A 27,264-nucleotide genomic window follows, 5' to 3' on the forward strand; every position below is an offset into this window, starting at 1 on the left:
CACAAATGTCAGTCACGTGGCAATCCAGCCTTCAAATCCATCTTCATGCTCCCTCTGCTTCCAGTTCTTCAAAGAAGAAGAATGAATTAATAAAAACCAGCCAACCTAGCAGTTTGAAAGCATGTTAAATCACTGAGCCTCTTGAACTTGCCTATCGGAAGGTCGGTGGTTCGAATCCCCGTGACGGGGTGAGCTCCTGTTGCTCAGTCCCAGCTCCTGCCAACCTAGAAGTTTGAAAGCACGCCAGCACAAGTAGATAAATAGGTACCGCTCCGGTGGGAAGGTAAACGCCGTTTCCATGCGCTGCTCTGGTTTCGCCAGAAGCGGCTTAGTCATGCTGGCCACATGACCCAGAAAAACTGTCTGCGGACAAACGCCGGCTCCCTCGGCCTATAGAGCGAGATGAGCACACAACCCCAGTTGTTCGCGACTGGACTTAACTGTCAGGGGTCCTTTACCTTTTTAAGGGAATGCGTAAGAGGAATCAGGTAGCATAGATACAATTATCTCCTAAAGTTACTGTAAGTGTCCTGAAGGAATTGCTTGGGTGATCCAACCCTCACCTTCTTAAGACCCTGAGGGGAGGCAGTAGAAGAGAAGCCCAAACCAGAGAGTGCATATCATTCGTGAGAAAACTCTGTTGTCCAATAGTTTGCACTCTTTTGTTTGTTTTAGTAGTACAAATTGTAAACTGGCTTGGATGAGAGGTGGTTTATAAATGTAGTAAGTAAGTACGTAAGTAAGTAAGTAAATGAAATACAGTGGTACCTTGGGTTACATACACTTCAGGTTACATATGCTTCAGGTTACAGACTCTGCTAACCCAGAAATAGTGCTTCAGGTTAAGAACTTTGCCCCAGGATGAGAACAGAAATCAGGCTCCGGCGGCGCGGCGGCAGGTTAAGAACAGTTTCAGGTTAAGAACGGAGCTCCGGAACGAGAAATCAGACTTCTGGGTTGGCGCCATCGCCGAATGGCGGACTTCCTCCGAGCTCCGGAGGGAGCTTGCTCGGCAGGGGCTGGGTTCTACCGCATCGGCGTCGCGGGGACCCTAAAAAACCATGGGCGCTGAAACCCATGGGCATGGTGACTCGGCGGGCACCGTTTGCGCCCCCGACCCGCGAAGGAGCCTTTTTAAAGGCTACGGAGCGGGTGCCGGGGGGGGGTGTGGTGCTATGAGTCCTCCACTTCCCCTACCGAGCGAAGCCACTTGCCATTTGGCGGAGAGCGCTGACTTCTTCCATTGAAAATTCGGATTAAAAAGAACAACCCGTGAGTAATTGGAAACTGGACTTAAAAAGGGAAAAAAACATTTAAATTCGGAGCCAGCGGGGGAGGTGCAAAAAGGAAGTCCGCCTCCCCCCTGTCGTAGAGGATTTAAAGCAAAGGATTTAACAACTAAGATCGAGTGCTACCTTATTTTGATAAAGTAACTAATTTCACGATGGAAAATTATAAGACTGGGCTGGAGGAGAAAAGTAGAACGTGAGCTAAAATGCAACCCCCCCCCCGGAACCGGGAGCGATCCGCGAGAGCGCTGGGAGAGGAGAAACAGAGGCTTTGACAGCTGTCAAAGGAGCTGTCAAAGCTGAAGAATAAAAAGAGAACTTTGTTATGAGGACTTTGCCGGTTACATTTGTTACAAATTAGATATAAATTGTTTAAAACAAGGAATAACAAGTTACTTTGACTGTTGGGTGCGATCTGGAAGGAAACTGAGTTACTATAATCCCTCTAGAGGGGCTGTGGGACACTACAAGTATTGCTGGCATGGAATTTGAATTGGACTTTTTATCTCCTGGGAAACTGCAGAAATGGAACACTATTTTGTCTACAGAGGTCTCTACACTAAAGGAGACAATAGATTTATCTATTGAAGAATGGAAGGGACTTGACGTAAAGTTTTGTTCCTGAATAACAAAGCCTCTGTAGGGGATTTAGAAGCTTTTGGAATTGGAACATTTTTGCAGGAGAGCAGGAAAAGAAACTAGAGGAAAGTGAGGAGAGAGAATAATAAGAACAACATGCACAACAAGAATTGGACAAAGCTGGAAGTGGGAACATTTGGGACATCCAGATTTGAAAGGTCTAAAGAAACAAAATTGGAGTTTTTACTCTTAAATACAGAGATCTGGATGGAAAAAATGGACCTTTTTGAGATAGAGCTTTTCCAAGATTGGACGCTTGAAACTAAAGATGATCAAAAAGACGGCAAAGACTATTAAAAAGACGGCAAAGTGGACTTGTCAAGGATTTCAGCCTAGATGTGGGATCTCCAGGATGACAACAGGCATTGATGGACATTGGGGAACGCAACCGGGAAAGGGGGGAGGGAAATTTGGAATCCAAAGGGTGTTAAATTATATTTTATTCTTTGTTCCATTTTATTTTATTTTAATCTGTTCTGCACATTAAAGAGGGGAACTCGTGGAAGGGAGCGGGGTCGATTTTAGGGGATGGAAAAACATTCTTAACATTGGGTTAACTATAATAAGTTTAAAATTTGGGGTAAGAACTTGCTGAATCTATTTGAAGGAATTGGAATACAAGAGGGGGTGGGGTGGGGAAGTCCTGGCAAGATGCTAATGAAAATAAGGTTATAAAATGGATGTTTTATTTTTTTATTTTTTATTTTTTCTGTTATATTTGAAAATGTTCAATAAATATTATTTAAAAAAAAAAAAAAAAAGAACGGAGCTCCGGAACGAATTAAGTACTTAACCTGAGGCACCACTGTATATAATTATCACCACAATTAAACATCAAATAAGCCAGTTAATTTCCGTCTCCATCTAGTGCAGGAGAACTAGTAACGGGGGGAGGGGGGACAGGACCCCACCATTCCCACTCACCAAGACTGCTGTAGAAAGCAACAATGCCTATGACTCAGCTCTTTCATTTCAGTTGGATTATGCTTTCAGTACACATAAGAAAGCATGAAGTGTTGGCTGAGCTGACTGTGATTTTAGATAAAAGGAAGGAAAAGGTACAAAGAAGAAGAAAAAGCTTAATTGCAGCAAGCGTATCTCCCCCCCCACATCTCACTCACAGAAAAGATGTCATGCAAATTGTGAGAAATTGCCTTGATGATCTAAGAGCTTTCCACAAGACGGGGAAAACTGTTCCCATTTCATAACTCAAACTCCTGCTATGAGTCACAAGGTGGGCTCTGTGTGGGGTGGAAAATAGATATCCCATGCGAGTTCGTTAATAAAAAAATTGGTTGGATTCCTAGATCCAAGATGTGGGGCTAAACACATTCTCCAGTAAGAGAGCCCCAACAGAGCTTTAAAATTACAAAATATGTAGTGACAGTGAAGCATGGGAATTATAAACTTTTAAATATAAGCCTTTTATATTCTGTTTCGTCTGCTTACAGCCGAACAGCAGTGAACAGACCACGTCATTAGTAAGGTAAAATGCTTTACTTACAAATTCCAAGGTCAGATTCATGTGCTATTCCATGCAGCAGCAAAAAGAACACAGGCAGAAATATTGGGCTTACAAAATACAGAAAAATGTTTCTGAACGTGTGGTCTGGGCTTGAAGTGATCAAGCCCAGACATGTTGCTAGGTCAGCTTCACCTGCTGGAAGAGAATGAGCAAAGGAAGCTTCACTTCCTTCTTCCCTGGAGGTGAGAGGGTGTGACCTAACTGAGTCTAGGAATACCATGCTGTGGTCTTAACCCCTTCATGCATTAACTAGCCCTAAGCTTGCTAGTTATATTTGACTGCAATTTTCCATACTTTGTCTTGGATAGGCAATCTGCCCTATTTAGGGTGGTAGCTTTCCCTCTTACAACACCCAGTATGCTCTCAGAAGTCGTTCTTAAATCTAAAAATGTCACACAGGAGGCACTGAGATATGCTAGAATGATTATATCAACAGAAAACTTTAGCTGATGAGCAGAGATTAAGAGAACATCTCTGGGGTAGGGTGTGGAGGCCAAGAAGGGATATGTTTGTATTTTCCAATTGTACCAAAGGTAATAATGTGCTTGCTCAAAATATTTGTTTATATTCCCAAACTGTGTAAAATAACTCATTACAAATTGTTCAGTAATACATTTTAACTTATTCCAGAAGGAATCACCTGGAGTTTTGTAACAATCCAAAACAGTAGTGGGTATACACTCTGCAAGTTTCCTAGGTACAGTTTTGGGGGGAAAACTGGTTTAAAGACAGAGTTACATTCATGTGTGAGATTATCCAAACAGGTTTTAATCTGATGCTTTAGTTGTGAGCTGTTGGCATTTGTGACTTTTCTTTCATTACTGAAGCCACAAAGACTTAATAAAAATTCCCGTAGGACAACTCAATGGGTGGATTTTGCTGACTCTAGACTATGATTGATTTGAAAACAATTAAATCATTTTAAGAGCTGGACCATAAAGAAGGCTGATCGCCGAAGAAATGATGCTTTTGAACTATGGTGCTGGAGGAGACTCTTGAGAGTCCCATGGACTGCAAGAAGATCAAACCTCTCCATTCTGAAGGAAATCAGCCCTGAGTGCTCACTGGAAGGACAGATCCTGAAGCTGAGGCTCCAATACTTTGGCCACCTCATGAGAAGAGAAGACTCCCTGGAAAAGACCCTGATGTTGGGAAAGATTGAGGGCACAAGGAGAAGGGGACGACAGAGGATGAGATGGTTGGACAGTGTTCTCGAAGCTACCAGCATGAGTTTGACCAAACTGCGGGAGGCAGTGGAAGACAGGAGTGCCTGGCGTGCTCTGGTCCATGAGGTCACGAAGAGTCAGACATGACTAAATGACTAAACAACAGCAGCAGAAACAACAACAACAACAAATCATTTCCACACTGACCAGATTGGCCTGCAACAATTGAGAGATTTCCACGTTCTTTTGGTTTACTGACTAGCATCATTTAGGGATATTTGTTTTGCCATGTGCTCCCTGTGACAAATCAGCTAATTGGCACTGTCATCTGTATTATGGGATTCATGTGATTCATGTATGGAATGTGTACATTGGCCCATTCCCAGAAGTGCACATCTCTTTCTTGAAGTAAGCTGTGTATCTCTCACTTGAGGTGACAGGTGGCTCCTCCAGACTGGATAAAGTCTGCCAAGTTGCAGGCAGATAGGTCCAGGGGCTTTTGTGTTGGGGATCTTCAAAAGCTGTTTTTGTAAAGGGGAAACATCTATAACTTTTTATTTATTTATTAAATTTTGGGGTAGAACTGGATTAATTTTCCATGCAAGGTCACTCCTTCTGACAGCACGCATCCTGCCAAATTGCAGAAGGATAGCTAGAATGATTTTCTCACGAGGGCAGCCTTTACAGTTTTATGGTGTGTAAAAAGCAATTGCTGAATCTGCCCTAGTGTTTCATGGGTAATTGGTCTGGAAATTGGAGGCATGAGAGAGGTGTCTCTGCATAAGAAACCTGCCAAGTTGCAGACAAATAAGTCTAGGGATGTTTGTACCAGGCATATTTAAAATTGATTTTGAGCTGAGGAGAACTAAAATGGATTCACTTGCTGGGTTAAACCATACCTTCTGTTTAGAGGTTTGAGCAATAGATCTCTCTATCCAAACTCTACCCTTCCCGTCTTGGTATCTTCCTTAACCTTAGAGACATATGTTTTGCTCTTGTAAAACTGCTTTTGTTCCCAAAACACGGGGATTGGAGGGCTTTGTAAATTCATTCCCTCTTATCACAAGCTAGAGCAGTTGGTTGCTCTGTCTTCCCCTGCACACTGCACTGCTTGTGCTTGGAGACACAATTTTGCTTTTAGTAGACACCTGTCTGCAGTATCTCTTTGATGTCTGAATCACCCAGGCGCCACAAAGCATTTCAGACTCCTGCTTTCACTTGTGTAGCCTGGTACAGACCCTGTTTCTTTTGGGGCAAGTATCAAATCCCTCCAAGACACTCAATCTTAGTTTAGGAGTCAGGATTTGTCCAAATCCAATGCCCAACACTGTTATACAGAGCAAAAAACCTACCTTCACTTTCTGCATTAGTGAAACTTGGTAAACACATGAAGCTTGGCACAAGGTGCCAGAAATATTTAGTTTCATCTCTCTTTTTTCTTTCCACGGCATATTGTCCAAGGGTTAGCACAAGTTTGCAACTGAAGCAAGCCTCCTATTTTTTAAAGGCACCTAAAAAGACAGCACCTTCACAATCTGTCAGAGCTTCACTTTTCTGACAGTGGTCCCAGCAGCGTTTCCTTTGTCAAGGTTGAGCTGGCACATCTTTCATCAATCCTAATTTTCTAGAGATTAAATAATTTAGATATTTTCCATTCACACTTGGCTGAAATCTGATTTTCAGCTTGCCTGCCATTCCAGACAGGTTTGTTCAATATTTTAAGCCCTCTTGTTAAACTGAATGAGACTGGCTTCGTGGAACAACCAAGATTCTCCCCCGTTCTACAAAAAGAACCCCTGCAAACCCCTGCAAAAATAACACTAAAAACAAAGAGGGTGCATGCACACTTTGCTTTTAAGTCTTCTTAAATGGGGGTTTGAACCACAGCCCTTAACTATTGTTTCTCCTTTGTTTCACACTCAATGTCCTTTTCCCAAACATTTTTAACTATGTCCAATACAACCTTGTATAATAAAAATATTGTTGCTGTTTAGTCGTTTAGTTGTGTCCGACTCTTCATGACCCCATGGACCAGAGCATGCCAGGCACTCCTGTCTTCCACTGCCTCTTGCAGTTTGGTCAAACTCATGTTAGTAGCTTCGAGAACACTGTCCAACCATCTCGTACTCTGTCGTCCCCTTCTCCTCAGGGTCTTTTCCAGGGAGTCTTCTCTTTTCTCTTCTCATGAGGTGGCCAAAGTATTGGAGCCTCAACTTCAGGACCTGTCCTTCCAGTGAGCACCCAGGGCTGATTTCCTTAAGAATGGATAGGTTTGATCTTCTTGCAGTCCATGAGACTCTCAAGAGTCTCCTCCAGCATACTTGTCCCTTATCATTTGCTATGTTCATTAGCAGGCTATTTCCCCAAATTGTTAGATCTCTTAAGACCAGTTGTTCAGTAGTGTATTTATTTAAGAAAGAAACAAGCTTTCTCCGCAATAACAAAATCATGGAGATACCTTGTAATTTTGTTTTCTGTTGTAATTCCATTAGAGGACTGCCACTATGTAGAAATCTATCAACCTACAGAGACCCTGGCTGCTCCAGCCTTCAAAGCCATGGATTCTGCATGCGTTATAAAAATCAGAAAGATGTTTTAAGGGCATCAGAAGAGATACTGCTGGAGCCAGCTTCTTTTTTCCTTGTTACCCAGATTTTTAACATTGTTCTAGTGAATCTCTTATCCACTTTATGCAGCCAATTAGACCTGCTTCCGTACAATGGAGATGTGATTTCCTAGGTGAATCCATCGGGCACTTTCTAGGTGAGTTTATTGGATGCCTTCATCCTTCAAGATGAAGTGAGCCAAATGGCATAGCTGGGGTGCCTCAAAATAAATTGCTAAGTTACTATTCCCCAGCCTTTATATATATAAATAAGTATTCTATATACATGATGGTCTTCAATGGGTACCAAGTCGTGTTGGAGTTTGCAAAGCCAAGCTGAAGACTAAGCCATTTTGATTGCACCATGGGGTCTTGAAAAGACCAGTTTCAAATATCAGAAGAACCCTAGCATAGTTTGGCAGCGGATACTCATTCCCATCACAGTCAGTGGGAATGGGAATGCCAACTCTCAGAGGATTCCAGGAAACACTCTGTTTCAAGTATCTATTTCCTCCCCATAAGTATTTCAAATGAAAGTTAGAATGAAGGACAGACAGATGCTTCATAAGGAATGCTGTCACATAGTTTTTATTATGATCTCAGGAAATATGTAATAGTCCCTTTCCCACCCGTCTGATTTCCATGTTGAAGAGTTCTAAACTTCTTAGCACTTCTCCTTTTGAGCAGAGGTTGGGTGAGCAGCCCAGTTCCATCCTGTTTCTTAATATGAGCTCTGCCCTGTCCTGTTTTGTGTGGATTTTTATTTTCAAGGAAGCACGAAAAGTCCAGATTACAATTGTGTGCACTTGTGAAATTCACATTTCCCCAGTGCTTTTCAATGCCTATTTACAAAAAGTTCTAAGTGCAGAATGTTTCTTCTCCATGTGTGTGTGTGGGGGGGGGAATGGTCCTGGCCTTTGCGACACAGCTAATGAAAATGATTTTTTCCCTGCCTCTCGCCATGCAAGTTCCTAGATTAATTTGACAGTTATATGTATTTTTGTGTGGTCCCCAGGCAAAATGTTTATTTGCTAGATATCTCAATTTGCAAATTGGGATTATAGTTTCTTTTGGGATTTTTTAGCCTCTTTGTAGGGGCTTTTATTTGCCCAGTTCTTACGACCCTCTGCTGCTGTGTAACTTGCACTGTAACCCCAAAACTCTGATCCCAGTTAGCTCATGCTGCAAATGGGCCTTGCCCAGTTCCGCTGTGGCGACGTGCCAGTTCTACCAGGGCTTGGTGTAGCCTATATTATATCTTGCTTAGGCCTTTCTCTTGATGGCCATGAATGCATATACAATCTGTTGCCCCCTAGCTAAAAAAACTGATGTTTCCAGTGGCTGAACAGCCCCTTGCCTTTCGAGGCATAAAAATGGAATCGTGTCAGATAAACACGGAGAGAGATTATGGCAGCTTACATTCCTGTTTTTTCTTTTTCTTAAATGCAGCTAAGAGTTTTCATGGAAGCTGAAGTGGAGGGTGGGGGAACCCTAAAGGGAGTAGAGTCTGAAGCAGAACAAGAACGCATTAAAGATTTAATGATATTTCCTTTTGAACTAGCCTCTTGTTAAATTTTTCTAGACATCAGTCGGTTTTATGAGCCACATTCCTGCTCATTCTGCTTTAACGGTCCTTGATGCTGGAAACGCTCAGGTTCCTTGCAAGTCAAGGCACACCAGTGTTAATGTGTGTTGCGATTGCAGGCACAGCGCGCCTGCTCTCAAGCAAGCTTTCAGCATTTGAAAAATAGGCTGCCAGTGAATCTGCTTTTAGTTTAATTACGTCTTACCAGTTACACCGTAAGTTATTCCTTCCAGCTGTGGCTGGTGTCAGCGCCTTCTCCATTACTCGCAAACAATCACGCTAGCAGTTCCTGATCAGCTCTTGCCGTCTCAATGGGCTTGACTACATTATTTGGTACGGCAGAATGAGGGCCCCAAACAATGCAGGAATCCCACCCAAGATTTCCTTCTGTATCGGAATAAATTACCTGGGGTATGTGTGAAATTAATTCAATTTCAGATGCACTGAGTTCTTTTAAGTGTTGCTTTCTGGGACTTCCATCCTTTTGGAATTAATGCAAACGGATGTAATACTGTGCTTTGTACTGCCGCAGTTCTGCCACAGAGTTCTGAGTAATTTTCTTCTTCTGCCAGTCTTTAGTGGGCATCACTTGTTATTAGAGTTAATAAATGTTTTCCCTCAAATGATGCATCTGCGTAGTGTATATAATTACGCAGCAAACTCCAGAGATCTCACCTCCATGGAAGACACAATTTTTAAATTGTATTTTTATTAAGTTTTCCAAAAATGCAACACATACATTTCAATACATTTTTTCTTTGTTATTTTTGTTGACTTCCCACCCTCTTTTCCGTGGGGTTTATATTTCTCCTTCTGCTGAACCCTATCTGCTATCTCTTATAACAACACTACTATAATCTTTAAGTTCTCCTGTTGCTCATAGTTCCTGTATTCATCATATAATAATATTTCATGAAAGAGACAATTGGTGTGAAGTGGGAAGGGGATTTATTTAATTTGTGGCCGCCATACTTCCATGTTCCTTGCTCTGCTGCACAGTAGTCTCCCTTCCTGAGCTGATAAGATATGGCCTGTCACCTAGTCCCAACTATTCCCATTGTAATAAATGAAAATCTGCCCTTATTCCCTTATGGGGGACACAAGAGCCCGTATAGAGTCCATTGGTCAGAGAAAATAACAGAGGCCAACCAGAGAATATTGAGAAGCAAAGCAGCTCGTAAGTCTGATCTTTATTGAACTGTTGCAACAGGGTGCCCCCTTCACACGCAGGAGAAGGAGGATGACCCAGAACCTAGGTGTGCCCGCCCTTATATATACATTTTAAATTGCCCACCCTGGAGTCCCAGACCACCCGTAGAAACATCATACATATATCTCAAAAAGGGGTGGTCTACAACAGAAATCTGAGTGTGTTGTTTACCTCCTGTCTGACGGGTTACCTGTTAATGCTTACTTGATTGGATACCCTGAGGAGCCTGGCCAGTCTTTTGTAATGATAAATACTTAGTTCCTGAGCCAGGTCACAGGCTCACCCTATTCACACACAGACATACCCTTAGGACAGGATCTGTGAAGGAAAAGACAATGGGGAGGCTTTTCCATTTTCCTTTGACGTTGCAGAGAAAACATTTGGTCAGTTTGGGAGCCAAAATGGCTTCATGGCTGTTTTCCTGTGCTGCTTCAGACATGTGGTTTATATATTTATGTACGTGTTTGCTTGGTATATTTATGAACATTTATTATATATATAAGACCTTATTTTTTTTAGTGCACCATGATGCTGGTTTGTGGGGGATGTCAGCATTCCTGCTGAGGCCACCTTGTCTGGAGGAGTTCAGGACTTCACGGCTGCCATGACAGCCATGGAGCTGTTCCAAGATGTCATCTGGCCTTCTACAGGTTTACCACCAACTGTACCATTGTTCCACATGGAGCACCATCATCACATGTAAACTATGCGCTACCTGTCCACATTCCTGGTGGAGGCTCTCTGCTGTCGTTTGAAGACTGTTCTCGGGACAGCCATTTGTACAACAGGATGTTCCGTATATGAAAGATGGAAGGTGGAGAGCTTTGCCTTTCTTCTGGCCAGATCCTCAGTTTTTGCTTTTGTAACTCCTCGCATATTGCAGGGGCGGAGAGCGGGAGTGAGGGATGGAGATGGGGATGCTGGAAAGAGAGAGAAATGGAAATGGCCCCATCCACTTTTGACTTTGCTCCCACCCCCCACTGCTAGCTTCTGCCCTACCCCAAAGATTTAATATGGCTCTCAAGGGAAAGAAAAGGTTCCCACCCTGTAACAGAAGCAAAAACAAACAAACAAAACAACTTTACAGTGGTACCTCGGGTTAATAACGTAATTCGTTCTGGAGGTCCATTCTTAATCAGAAATTGTTCTTAACCTGAGGTACCACTTTAGCTAATGGGGCCTCCCACTGCTGCTGTGCCACCTGTTCTCATCCTGAAGCAAAGTTCTTAACCCGAGGTACTATTTCTGGGTTAGCAGAGTCTGTAACCTGAAGCGTATGTAACCTGAAGCATATGTAACCTGAAGCGTATGTAACCCGAGGTACCACTGTACTATTCTGAAGTGTAAACAAGCCAAGAGAAGGAAGACAATGGCAGCTGTTGATCTCTTGGAAAGCTTTCACTAGCAAATGACAGTTTAATGTTCCGGCGGCTGCCTTTTTCTTATTGGCAAGTGCTTGCACTTAAAAATCAATACCTCGTCAAATATAAACATACGGTTAATGAGTACCTGTTGGGAAGCATGGAGGGGGGATATAATTAGTTGAACTTTAACAGCTGTGTGTGTGACATGCAATTATGTTTCTCTCCTGAAGAAAATGCTAAATGAGATGTCTTAGGCCAAATCCCAGCCCTTTGCTCCGTCTCGCAGGAAATTAATGACCCGCTGTGAATTCTCTCAGTATTTGCAAATATTCTTCTGGGCAAGTCCAATTCATTAAATGGTTTAAACACATGTCGCAAGGTAAGTGCATGTCCAAGAGAGCAATCAGCAATCCACTTACTCTGGAATCGCTCCACTCCTGCTGACTTTGAGACCGAAGTAAATAATTTAGAGGCTGCATGGCAACAGTCCCTTCCATATTTACCTGGGATTAATACCTACTGAATTTACTGGGGGGGGGGGAATTATCTAATGAGCTCTGCTAGCAGAAGCCCTATGCAAGGGCTTTCCTTTGACTTGGGGAGGGGAGTTGGAAGAACCGCCGGAAGGGTGTGTGGGCAGAGAGGGAGGAGCATTCCGTCTGGCGAGCTGCAGTGCTTGCGCAGGTGGAAAATCCATCATAGTGTGATTTTGAATTCCACCTACCGACCCCATTCAGAAAGCGTGCTGGTGCTTAGAATCTAAGCAGACTGACGCACCCTCCTGTGGGAATGTTCAGGGTGGCAGGAGAAGATACATGGCTTACTAATATCCGTCCTAACTTGCATTAGCAGGTTCTTTTTCTTAGCAGAGTGCATTCCCCTTTACACAGCAGAAAACTGGTTGCAAACTCGTGTGAGTTTCTTAAGACAATACGCAATTCAGTCTGGCTTGTCCAGATTGAAATGTTTCTATTTTTTTTTTAAAATAATATTTATTGAACATTTTCAAATATAACAGAAAAAAGAAAAGAAATAAAACATCCATTTTATAACCTTATTTTCATTAGCGTCTTGCCAGGACTTCCCCACCCCACCCCCTCTTGTATTCCAATTCCTTCAAATAGATTCAGCAAGTTCTTACCCCAAATTTTAAACTTATTATAGTTAACCCAATGTTAAGAATGTTTTTCCATCCCCTAAAATCGACCCCGCTCCCTTCCACGAGTTCCCCTCTTTAATATGCAGAACAGATTAAAATAAAAGAAAATAGAACAAAGAATAAAGTATAATTTAACACCCTTTGGATTCCAAATTTCCCTCCCCCCTTTCCCGGTTGCGTTCCCCAATGTCCATCAATGCCTGTTGTCATCCTGGAGATCCCACATCTAGGCCGAAATCCTTGACAAGTCCACTTTGCCGTCTTTTTAATAGTCTTTGCCGTCTTTTTGATCATCTTTAATTTCAAGCGTCCAATCATGGAAAGGCTCTATCTCAAAAAGGTCCATATTTCCCATCCAGATCTCTGTATTTAAGAGTAAAAACTCCAATTTTGTTTCTTTAGACCTTTCAAATCTGGATGTCCCAAATATTCCCACTTCCAGCTTTGTCCAATTCTTGTTGTTCATGTTGTTCTTATTATTCTCTCTCCTCACTTTCCTCTAGTTTCTTTTCCTGCTCTCCTGCAAAAATGTTCCAATTCCAAAAGCTTCTAAATCCCCTACAGAGGCTTTGTTATTCAGGATCAAAACTTTACGTCAAGTCCCTTCCATTCTTCAATAGATAAATCTATTGTCTCCTTTAGTGTAGAGACCTCTGTAGACAAAATAGTGTTCCATTTCTGCAGTTTCCCAGGAGATAAAAAGTCCAATTCAAATTCCATGCCAGCAATACTTGTAGTGTCCCACAGCCCCTCTAGAGGGATTATAGTAACTCAGTTTCCTTCCAGATCGCACCCAACAGTCAAAGTAACTTGTTATTCCTTGTTTTAAACAATTTATATCTAATTTGTAACAAATGTAACCGGCAAAGTCCTCATAACAAAGTTCTCTTTTTATTCTTCAGCTTTGACAGCTCCTTTGACAGCTGTCAAAGCCTCTGTTTCTCCTCTCCCGGCGCTCTCGCGGATCGCTCCCGGTTCCGGGGGGGGGGGGGTGCATTTTAGCTCACGTTCTACTTTTCTCCTCCAGCCCAGTCTTATAATTTTCCATCGTGAAATTAATGACTTTATCAAAATAAAGTAGCACTCGATCTTAGTTGTTAAATCCTTTGCTTTAAATCCTCTACGACAGGGGGGAGGCGGACTTCCTTTTTGCACCTCCCCCGCTCGCTCCGAATTTAAAAATTTTCCCCTTTTTAAGTCCAGTTTCCAATTACTCACGGGTTATTCCTTTTAATCCTAATTTTCATTGGAAGAAGTCAGCGCTCTCCGCCAAATGGCATGCGGCTTCGCTCGGTAGGGGAAGCGGAGGACTCATAGCACCACACCCCCCCGGCACCCGCTCCGTAGCCTTTAAAAAGGCTCCTTCGCGGGTCGGGGGGGCGCAAACGGTGCCTGCCGAGTCACCATGCCCATGGGTTTCAGCGCCCATGGTTTTTGAGGGTCCCCGCGACGCCGACGCGGTAGAACCCAACCCCTGCCGAGCAGGCTCCCTCCGGAGGTCGGAGGGAGTCCGCCATTCGGCGATGGCGCCAACCCGGAAGTCCAGATTGAAATGTTTCTAATACAGTCATACCTCAGGTTACAGACGCTTCAGGTTGTGTGATTTCGGGTTGTGCACTGCGCCGAACCCGAAAGTACCGGAATGTATTACTTCTGGGTTTTGACGCTTGCGCATGCGCAGAAGCGCTGAATCGCGACCTGCGCATGCGCAGATGCGGCGCTGCGGGTTGCGATGCTGCGGGTTGCGAATGTGATTCCCGCACGGATCACGTTCGCAACCCGAGCGTCCACTGTATTTTCCTGGTAAGACCCCTTGAATCCCTCCTAAAAGAATAAAGAGACCGCAGTAGTAATTCATAAGCAATAAAAAGAAAGTTTACTCACGATCAAGCAGAGTACAGTGTGATGATCCCTGAAGTCAGGCTTTAAGCTTAAAGTTTCAAACATATACAAACAGGTTTACCCCATAAGGGAGATTTACCTAGTGACTAGCAGTCCAGCAGTTCACAGGACGAAAGGAAGATGGAAAAGAGAGAGAGTGGTAGCATGCCTTGTCCTTTTAAATGGTCTGGAAAGGTCATCCCCACCCACTAGTCACACGTAAGGAAGGATGCTCCAGGCCAGGAGGAACAGGAAGCTTCGACTGCCTGAACCAAACATCCCCTTGCATGTCCACTCTAGGAAAACAATGAATGTTGTATTTGACTGCTCCCAGTGGATTACATCTCACACCGCCAACATTTCTCCGATGAAAATAGGGACGGCCTGTTTAATAATAATAATAATAATACTAATAATAATAATAAATAGTATTGTTTGAACGTCACCCATCTGACTGGGTTGCTCCAGCCACTTTGGGTGGCTTCAAACATATATAAAAACATACTAAAACATTAAGCATTGAAAACTTCCCGATACAGGGCTTCCTTCAGATGTCTTCTAAAGGTTGTGTAGTTACTTATCTCTTTGGCTCAGGGGTTGCGTAACTCCATACCCTCTGACATTTCTATGATGAAAATAGGGACGTCTTGAGGAAAAGTGGGACATTCTGGGATCAAATCATAAACTGGGACGGCTTCTGTAAATCCGGGACTGTCCCTGGAAAATAGGGACACTTGGAGGGTCTGGGCTGATCTTAGATCCATGCAACTTATGGCCTGGAAGGAAGAAGTGAGCTGAGACTGGTGATTGGTTCTTCCTGCATGACTGTGAGGTGCTTCTACTCCATGACCTTTGAATTTTCCACCTCTGTGATTTGTTCTGTGAATTAGTGGTGGCAGGCTGCTCAGGGAAGCAAACAACTGGATTAAAAAGGTTTCATGTGCCTACTGAGTGCCACTGAGGCTAAACCTCCATCCATCCATCCTGTCTCATAGGCACATGCTGAAGCTAAAAATAGTTCAAGCAACAAACTGTGAGGGGAAAATGGGTGGGTGCTGAGATATGGAGATACTTTGTCTTAATTTTCATGACCCGACAAGCTGAAAATCAGATTCGTTCTGGACAGCCATGCTGACTGGAACTGATTGGGTAAGAGCGAAGGTTACTTCGGGATGAAAAATCAACTGCTTTAAAATGTCCCTTCTTAAAGGGACCCTGGAAAAGCGAAATGGGGCGGACGGGGGGGAGAGTCAGCACTTTCGTTGCCAGAAATTTGCCACGCAGAGTTTCCCAGCTTCAAAAAATGTTGCTATTTAAATATTTGAGAGAGGCAAAAATACATTTTAAAAAACGTTTATTTAAAAAATAAGCACAGTACACACATTGTGGTTATATTGGGGATGGGGGGGGGGAATCCCCGAAGCACATTGAAAACAACACACCAGAACTTGGAAAGGAAACTGTAGCCTTTGGGGAAACAACAGATTAGCCCTTGTGGATAACATGACAGGAAGAACAATAGAGGAATCTCCCCAAAAATCTGATGCAACAGAAAAATGCGGAACGGAATGCAACTTGGTGCTCCTTTCGACCACACCTATGTGGCTGATGCGCTTGCTGCTGGTTTTGACTGCCATGTGGCACAGACTGAAATGTGGGGCATAAATAAGCAAATGCCCCTTCTCTTGGGACGTCCACATGCTAGCAGTAGAAAGCTATGCCCAGCCTGTTTCCATCAATGTTACAGTTGTCCCCGGCACCTTGGTGCCAGATGTGCTGTACGAGAACATTGGGTTCACAAAATGGATCAAGGTGTACAATTGTCCTTAGGACTGCTTCACACATGACATCAACCCCTGCCCCACCCCGATGCAATTTTCCGCTTAGGGAAATGTACAGTGGTACCTCGAGTTACAGACGTGTCAGGTTACATACACTTCAGGTTACAGACTCCGCTAACCCAGAAATAGTACCTTGGGTTAAGAACTTTGCTTCAGGATGAGAACAGAAATCGTGCTCCGGCAGCATGGTAGCAGCGGGAGGCCCCATTAGCTAAAGTGGTACCTCAGGTTAAGAATAGTTTCAGGTTAAGAATGGACCTCCAGAATGAATTAAGTTCTTAACCCGAGGTACCACTGTATACGTTATCATACGGTCTCAACAACAGCATGTTTTCATAGTGGATGATACTCCAGGCATCTTGGCAAATACACAGTCCTTTCTAGAAATTACCTTTATATAGGAAATGTAATTTCTGTCAGGATTAAGGGTTGTAGTCAACGTAGCACAATGCTGAGCGTTCTGTCAGCACAATGGTTTCCACTTCTGCATTAGAACATTCTCCCATTCTCCTCCCTGTGAACCCCCTAAACCTGTTCTGGGTTTTCCCCCAACCCTCTGGAGCAGTTTTGGATGGCACAGTTTGGATGGTAGAGTGAGGATTTGAACCAGGATTGCACCAGTCATAGAACCATAGAACTGTAGAGCTGGAAGGACCCCTGAGGGTGTTCTAGTCCAGCCCTGCATATTCTAACCACTTTGCACTGATTTTAAATGGAACTGAAGAAGAAAAAGAAGAGTTTGGATTTGATATCCTGCTTTATCACTAACCTAAGGAGTCTCAAAGGGACGCAGGTGGCGCTGTGGGTTAAACCACAGAGCCTAGGACTTACCGATCAGAAGGTTGGCAGTTCGAATCCCCGCAACGGAGTGAGCTCCCGTTGCTTGGTTCCTGCTCCTGCCAACCTAGCAGTTCAAAAGCACGTCAAAGTGCAAGTAGATAAATAGGTACCGCTCCAGCGGGAAGGTAAACGGCGTTTTCATGTGCTGCTCTGGTTCGCCAGAAGTGGCTTAGTCATGCTGGCCACATGACCCGGAAGCTGTACGCCGGCTCCCTTGGCCAATAAAGCGAGATGAGCGCCACAACCCCAGAGTCGGCCACGACTGGACCTAATGGTCAGGGGTCCCTTTACTTTTACCTTTAAGGAGTCTCAAAGTGGCTAACATTCTTCTTTCCCTTCCTCCCCCACAACAAACACTCTGTGAGGTGAGTGGGGCTGAGAGACTTCAAAGAAGTGTGACTAGCCCAAGGTCACCCAGCAGCTGCATGTGGAGGTGCGGAGACGCGAACCCGGTTCACCAGATTACGAGTCTACCGCTCTTAACCACTACACCACACTGGCTCACTTTGGATTCTAACCTTACGTGTGGTGTGTTTTCCTTCCTTCCTGCTCTGCCTACAATGAGAGCCAATGGGTGACCATTGGGTGTTCTTTTTCTCTGTGATCTCGAGTACTTCGAAATAATAGGAAACGGCAAGATTGGTTAATGACCACGATTCTTACAATGATTAATAATGACAATAAAGTAACATTTTTTTGAAGTCCACACAGTGTGACTGGCACACTACCTAAAATTTGACATGACTCCAGCCAGCCCTGAGCTTCTAATTTCACCTTACATTTTTAGAAATAAAAAAGGAAAGAAACACTGCCACGCAACTGCAAACATGTAGGAGTCTGGCCCTAAATGTTTGTGCTGGCTGGCATTCCTGTCTGCAATCAAGAGTCACATCCCCAGAGTGTTGATGCAACAATATGGTGTGAGATGTTGCTGTGAATAAAAAAACGTGGTTCATCCGATCGTTCATATGCTGGGGTAGGGAATAAATAAGAAGATTTGGCCAGCAGACAACAAATCATCTTGCTTTTAATGAATGTAAATCTAAGGACCGAAATGAAATTATTCAGCTTATTTAACCAAGACCACGCTTTCTCTTGGCTACCTAACATGGGCCACAGCCCAAGATATCTCGTCGTCTGAGGCAGACACTATAGCGTGTCTCTCTGGTTCCACATACAGAAGCCAGCTGGATTCTTAGTGGAATTTGAGTTTATCACCAGCGGCAGGACGTCTTCCGCTTCATCTGAGGGTCATAGGCTAGTTTAGGGAGCACAGGACATGTTATGCATGACACACAAAGCTCTGTCCTCCTAACACTTCACTACCACTTCTCCACTCCCCAGCTTCTTTCGCTTGAATTGGCCACCTCACTCTGGCTGATGGTAGGGTTGGTCCAGCAAAAGATTTGGATGCTTTTGAGCATCCCAAGGAATGATATGTAGCTCCTGCCCCCAAGCCAGTTACTGAAATAGGATGCATAGGAAATTGTTGCTCGTATCTCTAATGCCGGATCAAAGGTTTAGTCAAGGTTTAGGAATACCCTGTGGAATTTTTGACTTCTTTCCTTTGAGCAGTGGTTGCCATTACAAAGATTGCTTTGGAAACTGCTTATGGTTTGCTCTGTGGAACCCGGTGATTGGGTGTGTGGGTGTGCATTCCTGCCTCTGAAAATCACATCCAAAGCTCATCTGAGTACACGGAACTAGTTGTGCGGCTTTTGCTTTTTTTGCATTGAAGCTGTTATCTAAAAGCTCTTCTCTGGGTCAAAATCTCTACAGAGACGCCATGTCACAACAGCATTGGTAGCAAAGGGGACCAATACCAAGAACCTTGCTCGAATCATAGGTGCTTTCTCAATAGTAGTACAGTGGTACCTTGGGATGCAAACGGGATCCATTCTGGAGCCCCGTTCGCATCCTAAATAGAACGTAAGACGTGACTGTGCGTTGGGGTGCGCGGGTCATGTTTCGCCACTTCCGCACATGCGGTGATGTCATTTTGACCATCTGCACATGCGTGAGCAGTAACATGCTCCAGAAGTACCAGAAGTAATGTGCTTATCCTGAAGCATATTTATCCCGAGGTATGACTGTAGTAGCAGCAGAGCTGCGACAGTAGCAATGCACACTTTCCAAGGGAACCAATACTATTAAAATCCTGGTCGCAATAAGAAACCTGGAGTAAAAATTGTGCCCACTTAAAGTTCTGTTTGTACTGATATCTGATGCAAATCATATACAGTGGTACCTTACAAACTTAATCTGTTCCGGAAGTCCGTTCTTAAACCAAAGCATTCTTAAACCAAAGTGTGCTTTCCCATAGCAGCGGGGTACTCAATTTACAAATGGAACACACTCAAATGGAAGTGAATCATGTTCTTATTCCAAGGCAAAGTTCACAAACCAAAACACCTACTTCTGGGCTTGCAGTGTTCTTAATCCAAGTTGTTCATAAACTAAGCTGTTCTTAAACCAAGGTACTACTGTATATTTAAAGTTGACTACTGGCAATTACAATACCACAAGAAAAAGACAAATATCCTTACGAAATGAATTGTGGTTTTATGGCACATTAGCTGTATGTGCATGTGCTGCAATTAATGGCTATGCTGTTCCATTTGGAGATGAGCGCGGATGGAAGGTAGAGAGGGTGAAGCTTACAGACAGTGTGGAACCCTGGAACTTGGGGTTTCTAAGGTGTCTGCAATATCAAGCCATCTTGTTAACATGGTGGAAGGATGCTTACATGAGTGTGGACGTGTGAGGTGAGGATCGCTTTAGTTAATATATAGGTTGCCCTGGCTCAGCCAAAGTTTATTCTTGTGACCAGTTTCCTTTCAAACCAGCAGAACAAACAGTCATCGTGCCTAATGCAGGTTCCCTTGTTCTCAACTTAATCGCTCGCAGCTAACTTTGGTTGTACTGGAAACGCTGGCTTTTGAGCATAGAACATTTTTGAGGAGTGATGAGCCAGCTCCCCCTGGCTTTCATGATAATCAATCCTGTGTTCCCGATGTTTCTCACAGAATTGTTTGAGAGGAATGGGTCTTCCCAGGTGAAGCGCTCTCTTGCCAGCAGTAGGAAGTTTTGAAAATTGCATGGCCAGTACTGTGGGCTGGAGGCTCATGTGATTTTGGGGGATTGGGCATGCTGCTGAAGAACATATGATCCCCCATATAATAACCGTATACATACGTGCTTTCACAACGTTAATCTGTCTCTGAAAGTCTGACCACTATTTGGCTTGTGTGTATTTAGGGCCCTCGTATTTACGGGACCGCCTCTCCTGGTATGCCCCGCAGAGGACCCTAAGGTCCATGAATAATCATAGTTTAGAGGTCCCAGGCCCTAAAGAAGTCAGATTATCCTCCACCAGGGCCAGGGCCTTCTCAGTGATGGCTCCGTCCTGGTGGAATGCTCTGTCCCATGAGACCAGGGCCCTGCAGAATTTAACTTCCTGCTGCAGAGCTATTCCCCCTGGCTTTCAATTTGAACTTAGCCTGATCTTTTATTCCCCTTCCTTCCCTCCCTTTTCCCTTTTTATGATTACCCGCTCTGGGATCCCACAGCTAATTCTCCCCTGGTCTCCTCGCTGGCCCAAATAGGACTAATTTAGCCAGCTAGCCCTGGTGATTATCTAATGTTTATTGGATGGATTTCCCCCCTAAATTGATTTTTGAATTCCAAATTTATTGTTATTCACATTTTATACTGTATTTTATGCTGTTTTTTGTTGCATCAATTTGTTGTTAGCCACCCTGAACCCGGTTTTTTGAACCGGGAAGAGTGGGGTATAAATAAATTATTACTATTACTATTATTATTATTATTATTACTACTACTACTACTACTACTACTACTACTACTGTTTGGATGCCAACGAGGTCTTGGAAAGACTAGAGCAGATCTGAAAATACGCTGCTGTTTTCTTTGTTTCGTACCAGCAGCACAAAGAAGGTGCTGCAATGCATTATGGGACTACCCTGTGGGATCAACATCTTTCCTACACCAGTCTTCATACAATCACACACCTGGCAGTTAGTTCCTTACCGCTTTTGAAAGGGTTTGTAAAGTCAATGTGAGCCACCATGAAAAGATTATCAATAAAAGACCCATTTGTAGTTTCTCTCCCATTTGCAAAGGCCTGACAACAAATACAGTGGTACCTCAGGTTACACACGCTTCAGGTTACATACGCTTCAGGTTACAGACTCCGCTAACCCAGAAATAGTACCTCAGGCTAAGAACTTTGCTTCAGGGTGAGAATAGAAATCGTGCTCCGGCAGTGCAGCAACAGCGGGAGGCCCCATTAGCTAAAGTGGTGCTTCAGGTTAAGAACAGTTTCAGGTTAAGTACAGACCTGCGGAACGAATTAAGTTCTTAACCCGAGGTACCACTGTACTGGAAGATGCTTTAAACAGGTTAACAATATACAGAAGATTACTTTAACTATTGTGACCTTCCTTTGTAGGCAATAGTTAACAATCAGGATGCAGTCAGGAGCAGAAAATGCCGCCCCAACATGTGACAAAAAGTAAAGATGTAAAAGTCAACTTTTCAAATGTTCCTGTCCATCCGGTGTCACCGTTGGGCAATTTTGAGATGGGAGCGAGGCTGATCATTTAAAACCACCCTGACTGACCAAAGTGGGATTCCCAAATGGCTCTTATTTCAAGTATTGGATTGGAAAGGCGTTGTTGCAAATGAAACAGAAAGGTTGCAATTGTACAATTTCTCCCCAAAGGGAAGCACGCACCTGCCAAATCTTTTGTGTTTCCCAGAATTCCAACACCATAGCATTTAGCCAGAAACGTTGGCATTGGTTCAGACTTTGGGGATTTTTGAGAATTTCTCCATTTGGGGAAAAAAAACCCACATTTCTCTGATCATTTGAATGACCTCCTAGTAAAAGCAAATCAGGCAATGACTGTTTTGGGTGTGTTGCATCTCATGACATCTTGAGCGATTTTTAGGATTGAAATCTTTTGAATTTAAGAAGGTGATGCAATTTGTTGTTGTCAGCTAAAGACGTTTCTATTCACCCATGTCATTTCAGTCTAGTATGGTAATATTTGCCCTGAACACCATTATAAAGTGTCGGTTATGTTCAGCTAAGTTTTACTCACATATATTAATGGACATGGGACGCGGGTGGCGCTGTGGGTTAAACCACAGAGCCTAGGACTTGCCGATCAGAAGGTTGGCGGTTCGAATCCCTGTGACAGGGTGATGTCCCGTTGCTTGGTCCCTGCTCCTGCCAACCTAGCAGTTTGAAAGCACATCAAAGTGCAAGTAGATAAATAGGTACCGCTCCGGAGGGAAGGTAAATGACGTTTCCGTGTGCTGCTCTGGTTCGCCAGAAGCAGCTTAGTCATGCTGGCCACATGACCTGGAAGCTGTACGCCAGCTCCCTCGGCCAATAAAGCGAGATGAGCACCGCAACCCCAGAGTCGGCCACGACTGGACCTAATGGTCAGCGGTCCCTTTACCTTTACCTTTACCCTGTGTCTTACTCTATGAGTATTTTAGTTTTGCATCTGTTTTAATCACTGATGTTAATTTTGTTGTTTCTCTTGTGCGGCACATCACTCTAGTCTCTGTTTGAGGAAGGGCAGTTCAAAAATACAATAAATCATAACAACAGCATAGACAAATAACTGCTCGTGTTAGACACACAGTGGTCAACAAATGAATTCTGGAGTACCCGGGCAAGATTTTCACTAGACAATAGAGAAATAGACAATAGACACTGTCAGTTTTCATTTCAATGCAGAAAAACTTTAGAAAGACAAGCCTACGTCAGTCTCTTGCTTGGAAAGGAAATAATATCTATAAATATGGATATTGTAATTACAGCAAATACAAATGAGGACTAAATTCTACTTGTTAGTTTATTAACACAATGGGGGTGGGGAAGTTCAGGGAACTCGCACTTGAAAATACAATGACTAGAAGAGGTATAAAATAGTAAGCACTTAAGTATGACACACGAGTGACACAAATTGCTTCTGTACGTACTCGTCTACCCTTATCATAAGCCTTATTTAATTTTTTAGAGAAGCCTCCCAAAGAAAGTAATAATTTATCATTTGAAAGCATAGACATGTATACAAACAGATCTCTAGCATTTTTAACAAATCATGAAACCTACTTCTCCCCTCCTGCAAAGAGACTTTTTTTTACTTTTTGTTTTAAACATGAAAATAGATAAGGACAGACAAGAGAGAGCACTTCTTGACAGACAGGAAAACTGACACAGGGAATCCTTTTCCAGAAAATGTGGTGTCAGCGACTCGTTTAGATGGCTTTCGTTTTTAAAGGATTAGATAAATTCATGGCAGATCAGTCTTATCAATGACTTTCAGCCATGATATCTAGATGGAATCTCCATGTCAGAGGCAAGAAACCTCTCTGATTTATTAAGTGCTGAGGACTAGCCACCTGGGATAGCTTCACCGTACCTTAGTTTTGGCATTGCCAGCCTGTAATAAACAGAACTCTAAAGTCAACAGACCTTGGCCTGATCCGGTGGGGCATTTTTATGCTCTTCAGATGCACCGCCACCCTGACATTCATTTCAGTCATAGTTTGTTTCATTTTTTTATTTTTAAAAAAGGCATCTCTGAGCTGTCAAAGTAGCTCAATATAGAAAAAACAAGCATAGCTCTGTGAATGTTTCTAAAACTGCCTCGTTCCGAGTCAGCTTATATTACTACAAAGTGGAGACAGAACTCAGCACAAAAGGATTCGAGAGTGATCTTAAAAGGCCTTGCATGGGAGCCCAGTAACTGAATAGGGAAGATTTTACTTTCCCTCTGTAAAGCTGCAGTGGTACTAGTCTGTGTTAACTGCTTAAGCCACTGATGTAATTTCCGAGAGGGTTTTCTGATTGCAGTCTCTAAGCACTTCACTGATGACTGAAGTGGGGCTACAGCTCAATGATGCTAGATGCCTTGTTACATGATTCAATATGTTAACAGCTGGGAATTTTAGAAGCTGAGCTGGAGGAATCTAGAAGACCCTAGAAAGGACTGGATAGGCTCAATATCTGATTCAGTAAAGGCAGTTTTTTTCTTCTTCCCTTGACTGTATGAGATTCTAGTTCGATTCTCCTATGCCTGCTTGTTTGTGAAGCTGGGTTTAGGTAGCCATCGGTTTCAACTACGTGCACATTAACGGATGGGGTGGGCAATGCACAGTATTATTATTACGATTAATAATTTTAAAAAGAGCTTCCTCATCTAAAAAATAATATTTCCTCAAGTGTGAATAGGCCAAAAAGTTGTACAAAATCCAAAAGGGTGTTTTAACAGTCTGGTGGGCAGGGGGAGAAGTAAGGGAAATAAAGTTCACATTACCAGGCCAATTTCAGGCAAATCTTACTTCAGCCACTCACTCACTGATATGGAGAGAAACAGCTTAATTAAGAACCTGGACTTATCCCCCCCCCCCCGGCTCAATAGCAGAACTGTGATTCAAAATGACTTATGTGGTAGTTGGTTCCCTGTCAAGAGTTCTGCAATGTTTGAATCCGTCCAGAGCAAAAATGATATGCTAGAGTTTCACAGCTCATGCTGGTTTCAGGTACCCTGCCTTTTTTTTTCCTAGGAGAGAGGGGGGGGAACCCCTCCCTCTTTTGTCAGCTTAAAGGAAACAAGAGCACTAGGCAGCGTTTGTGATTGTTCTGGGTTTATACTAAGAGACAGCATTATTGGGGGTGGGGGAGCCCACACTGAAAAATTCAGAACCTTACAATAGCTAAAATGTTTTCCGTTTCACAAGTTACACTACACATACTACAAAAGTGCAGGGAAAGAAGCTGCTGATTTTAATTTTTTTTCTTCCCTTTTGGTGACACTGAGAACTTTAAACAAATTTTGTTTTTTTCGAAAGAGCTTATTATAAAAATCAGCTAGAAATGTATAGTTCCGTATCTTCAGGTCATTTCAGAATCTCTTCAACCTCTCCGTATGATTTTTCTCTTGAGGTATGCAAGAGCTTTTGTTTAAAAAATACACGCTTTTCACGTATAAAAAGATCTGGATTTTGCTTCACGTTGTAGTTTTAAAGAAAAGCAAACGGTCCCCTCTTCAAACAGGCGTTGTTCTCCTGTTGACCATGTTGATATGAAGTCCTTCGTTGTATTCCTTTTGAAGGAAATTGTGAACTTGAAGAAAACCCGCATCTTGCTCCATGTTGTAGCTTGCGGCCGTGGTGATCTTCAAGGGCTCCCTGGAGAGCGTGTACATGGAGATTTCGTTCATGGGAATGGAACCTGCCATTTTCAGGCCAACGGGTGAAACATCCCTGGATGGAGAAGGCTCTGTAGATCGAGAGCTAGATCTGGACCGCCTTCTCCTGTACCTATAGCTTGGCATCCTGGCATAAGGGGAAGAAGAAGAAGTGGTCTTAAGGAACTCCCTCTTGGTCTTAAACCTTAGCTCTTTGTTCTTTTCAATATAGATGTTCACAGCTAGGACGCCAACTGTTTCGGCCACAATAAAAGACAAGGCTCCAAAATAAAAAGACCAGCCGTAATTGTATTGGTTCTTTTTGTCCTCATCCCGCTTGTCACTAGGATCACCTGCATTGCTGGATATGTAGACAATGATTCCTATTATGTTACTTAATCCTGGAGAGGAAGAAAGAAAGAGGGAAATTAGCTAGCTCGAGAGAATACTTCCATAACAAAATTATCCTCATCACAAGCCCTTGGGTTGGTAAGGATACGATTTAACCAGAGTGAAGCAAGATACTGTTAAAAATGTTAAAAATTGGGGGTCATCTTATACATGTCTTATACACAGAGGGGAGACGGGTGATTGGTGGCTGCGGCAAGGCCTGCTGATGATTGGCTGCTACTGTAGCGATTGGGCAGATGATTGGTTGCTTCTGCGAGGTGAGCGATTGCCGGCAATTCCCCTCCCCCAAAGCTCAACAACTCTGGGGATTGTCTTATACACGGGGGCGTGTTATACACGGAAAAATACGGTAATCAAAACATAAAGGCAGTAAAACACGGCTTTTCACTCAGCGAGCTTACACCTTCTCCCAAGCACATTGCAAGTCATCCTCCAGAGAACTCCACATGTCTTTTCACTGCTGATTCTTGCACTGCCGATATCTACTCCAACCATCCATTGTCCGCTCACTGAAAGGATTTCATCTCGCAAGCGAACCTTCCCACATTCCCTCACTGGGCTGTTTCTCTTAAGTCGGTGACCCAGATGCTTCCAACATCCAGCAAAGGGCCTTTATGTCCCTTCCTCTTCTTCCCCACTCCCTGCTTTTCACCTTAGTCCCTCAGAGCAGCGATGATCCCAAAACGTCAGCTGAGAGCTTCTGTCTTTCCTGGATCTTGGAGCTGGGTTTGTTTTGGTTCCTAAGGCAAAGGTGTAGACCAGGGGGAAGAGCTGCAGCTCAGTGGTAGAGCACCTGCTTTGCATGCGAAACATCCCAGTCCCTAAACAGCTCTTAAAGCCCTAAACGGCCTCGTCCCAGTATACCTGAAGGAGCGTCTCCACCCCCATCGTTCAGCCCGGACGCTGAGGTCCAGCGCCAAGGGCCTTCTGGCGGTTCCCTCAGTGCGAGAAGCAAAGCTACAGGGAACCAGGCAGAGGGCCTTCTCGGTAGTGACACCCGCCCTGTCCATCAGATATCAAAGGGCCTTCTCGGTAGTGACACCCGCCCTGTCCATCAGATATCAAAGAGATAAACAACTACCTGACATTCAGAAAACATCTTAAGGCAGCCCTGTTCAGGGAAGTTTTTAATGTGTGACATCTTAGTGTATTTTTGGTCTTTGTGGAAGCCGCCCAGAGTGGCTGGGGAAACCCAGCCAGATGGGCGGGGTACTACTACTACTACTACTACTAATAATAATCTACAGGTAGCACTGGAAAAGACTCCTCGCTTGAAAAAACCCTGGAGAGCTACAGCATGTCAGTGTAGACAACACTGAGTTTTGGTAGACTGGGTTGCCCCCACACCAATTCCACATACAGAAGACAATCAGGCTGACCGTTCAGCCTCACTGTATCACTGGCAATGGGACAGCACCCTACGTTCAGGGGTGCCAACTTGAACAAAATATGGGGGAGCCAGGTAAGCCTTGCCCTGCGTAATCATTTGCCATCAGCTCCTAAGAGTTGGCTTTATGC

At 43.6% G+C, this 27,264-nt stretch overlaps 1 protein-coding gene across 1 annotated transcript in view; it reads right to left on the bottom strand.

The window, feature by feature from the left end:
* Window positions 1–22,977: 22,977 nt before the first annotated feature.
* CACNG4 (calcium voltage-gated channel auxiliary subunit gamma 4) overlaps window positions 22,978–27,264 on the bottom strand; it is a 90,913-nt gene continuing 86,626 nt past the window's right edge. The window contains exon 4 of the mRNA XM_081849904.1: window positions 22,978–25,736. Coding sequence (XP_081706030.1) covers window positions 25,195–25,736 — 542 coding nt within the window. The 3' untranslated portion in view covers window positions 22,978–25,194. The remainder of the gene's footprint in view (window positions 25,737–27,264) is intronic.

The sequence above is a fragment of the Podarcis erhardii genome (assembly GCF_964252035.2).
Source record: "Podarcis erhardii genome assembly, chromosome: 2".
Taxonomy (NCBI): domain Eukaryota; kingdom Metazoa; phylum Chordata; class Lepidosauria; order Squamata; family Lacertidae; genus Podarcis; species Podarcis erhardii.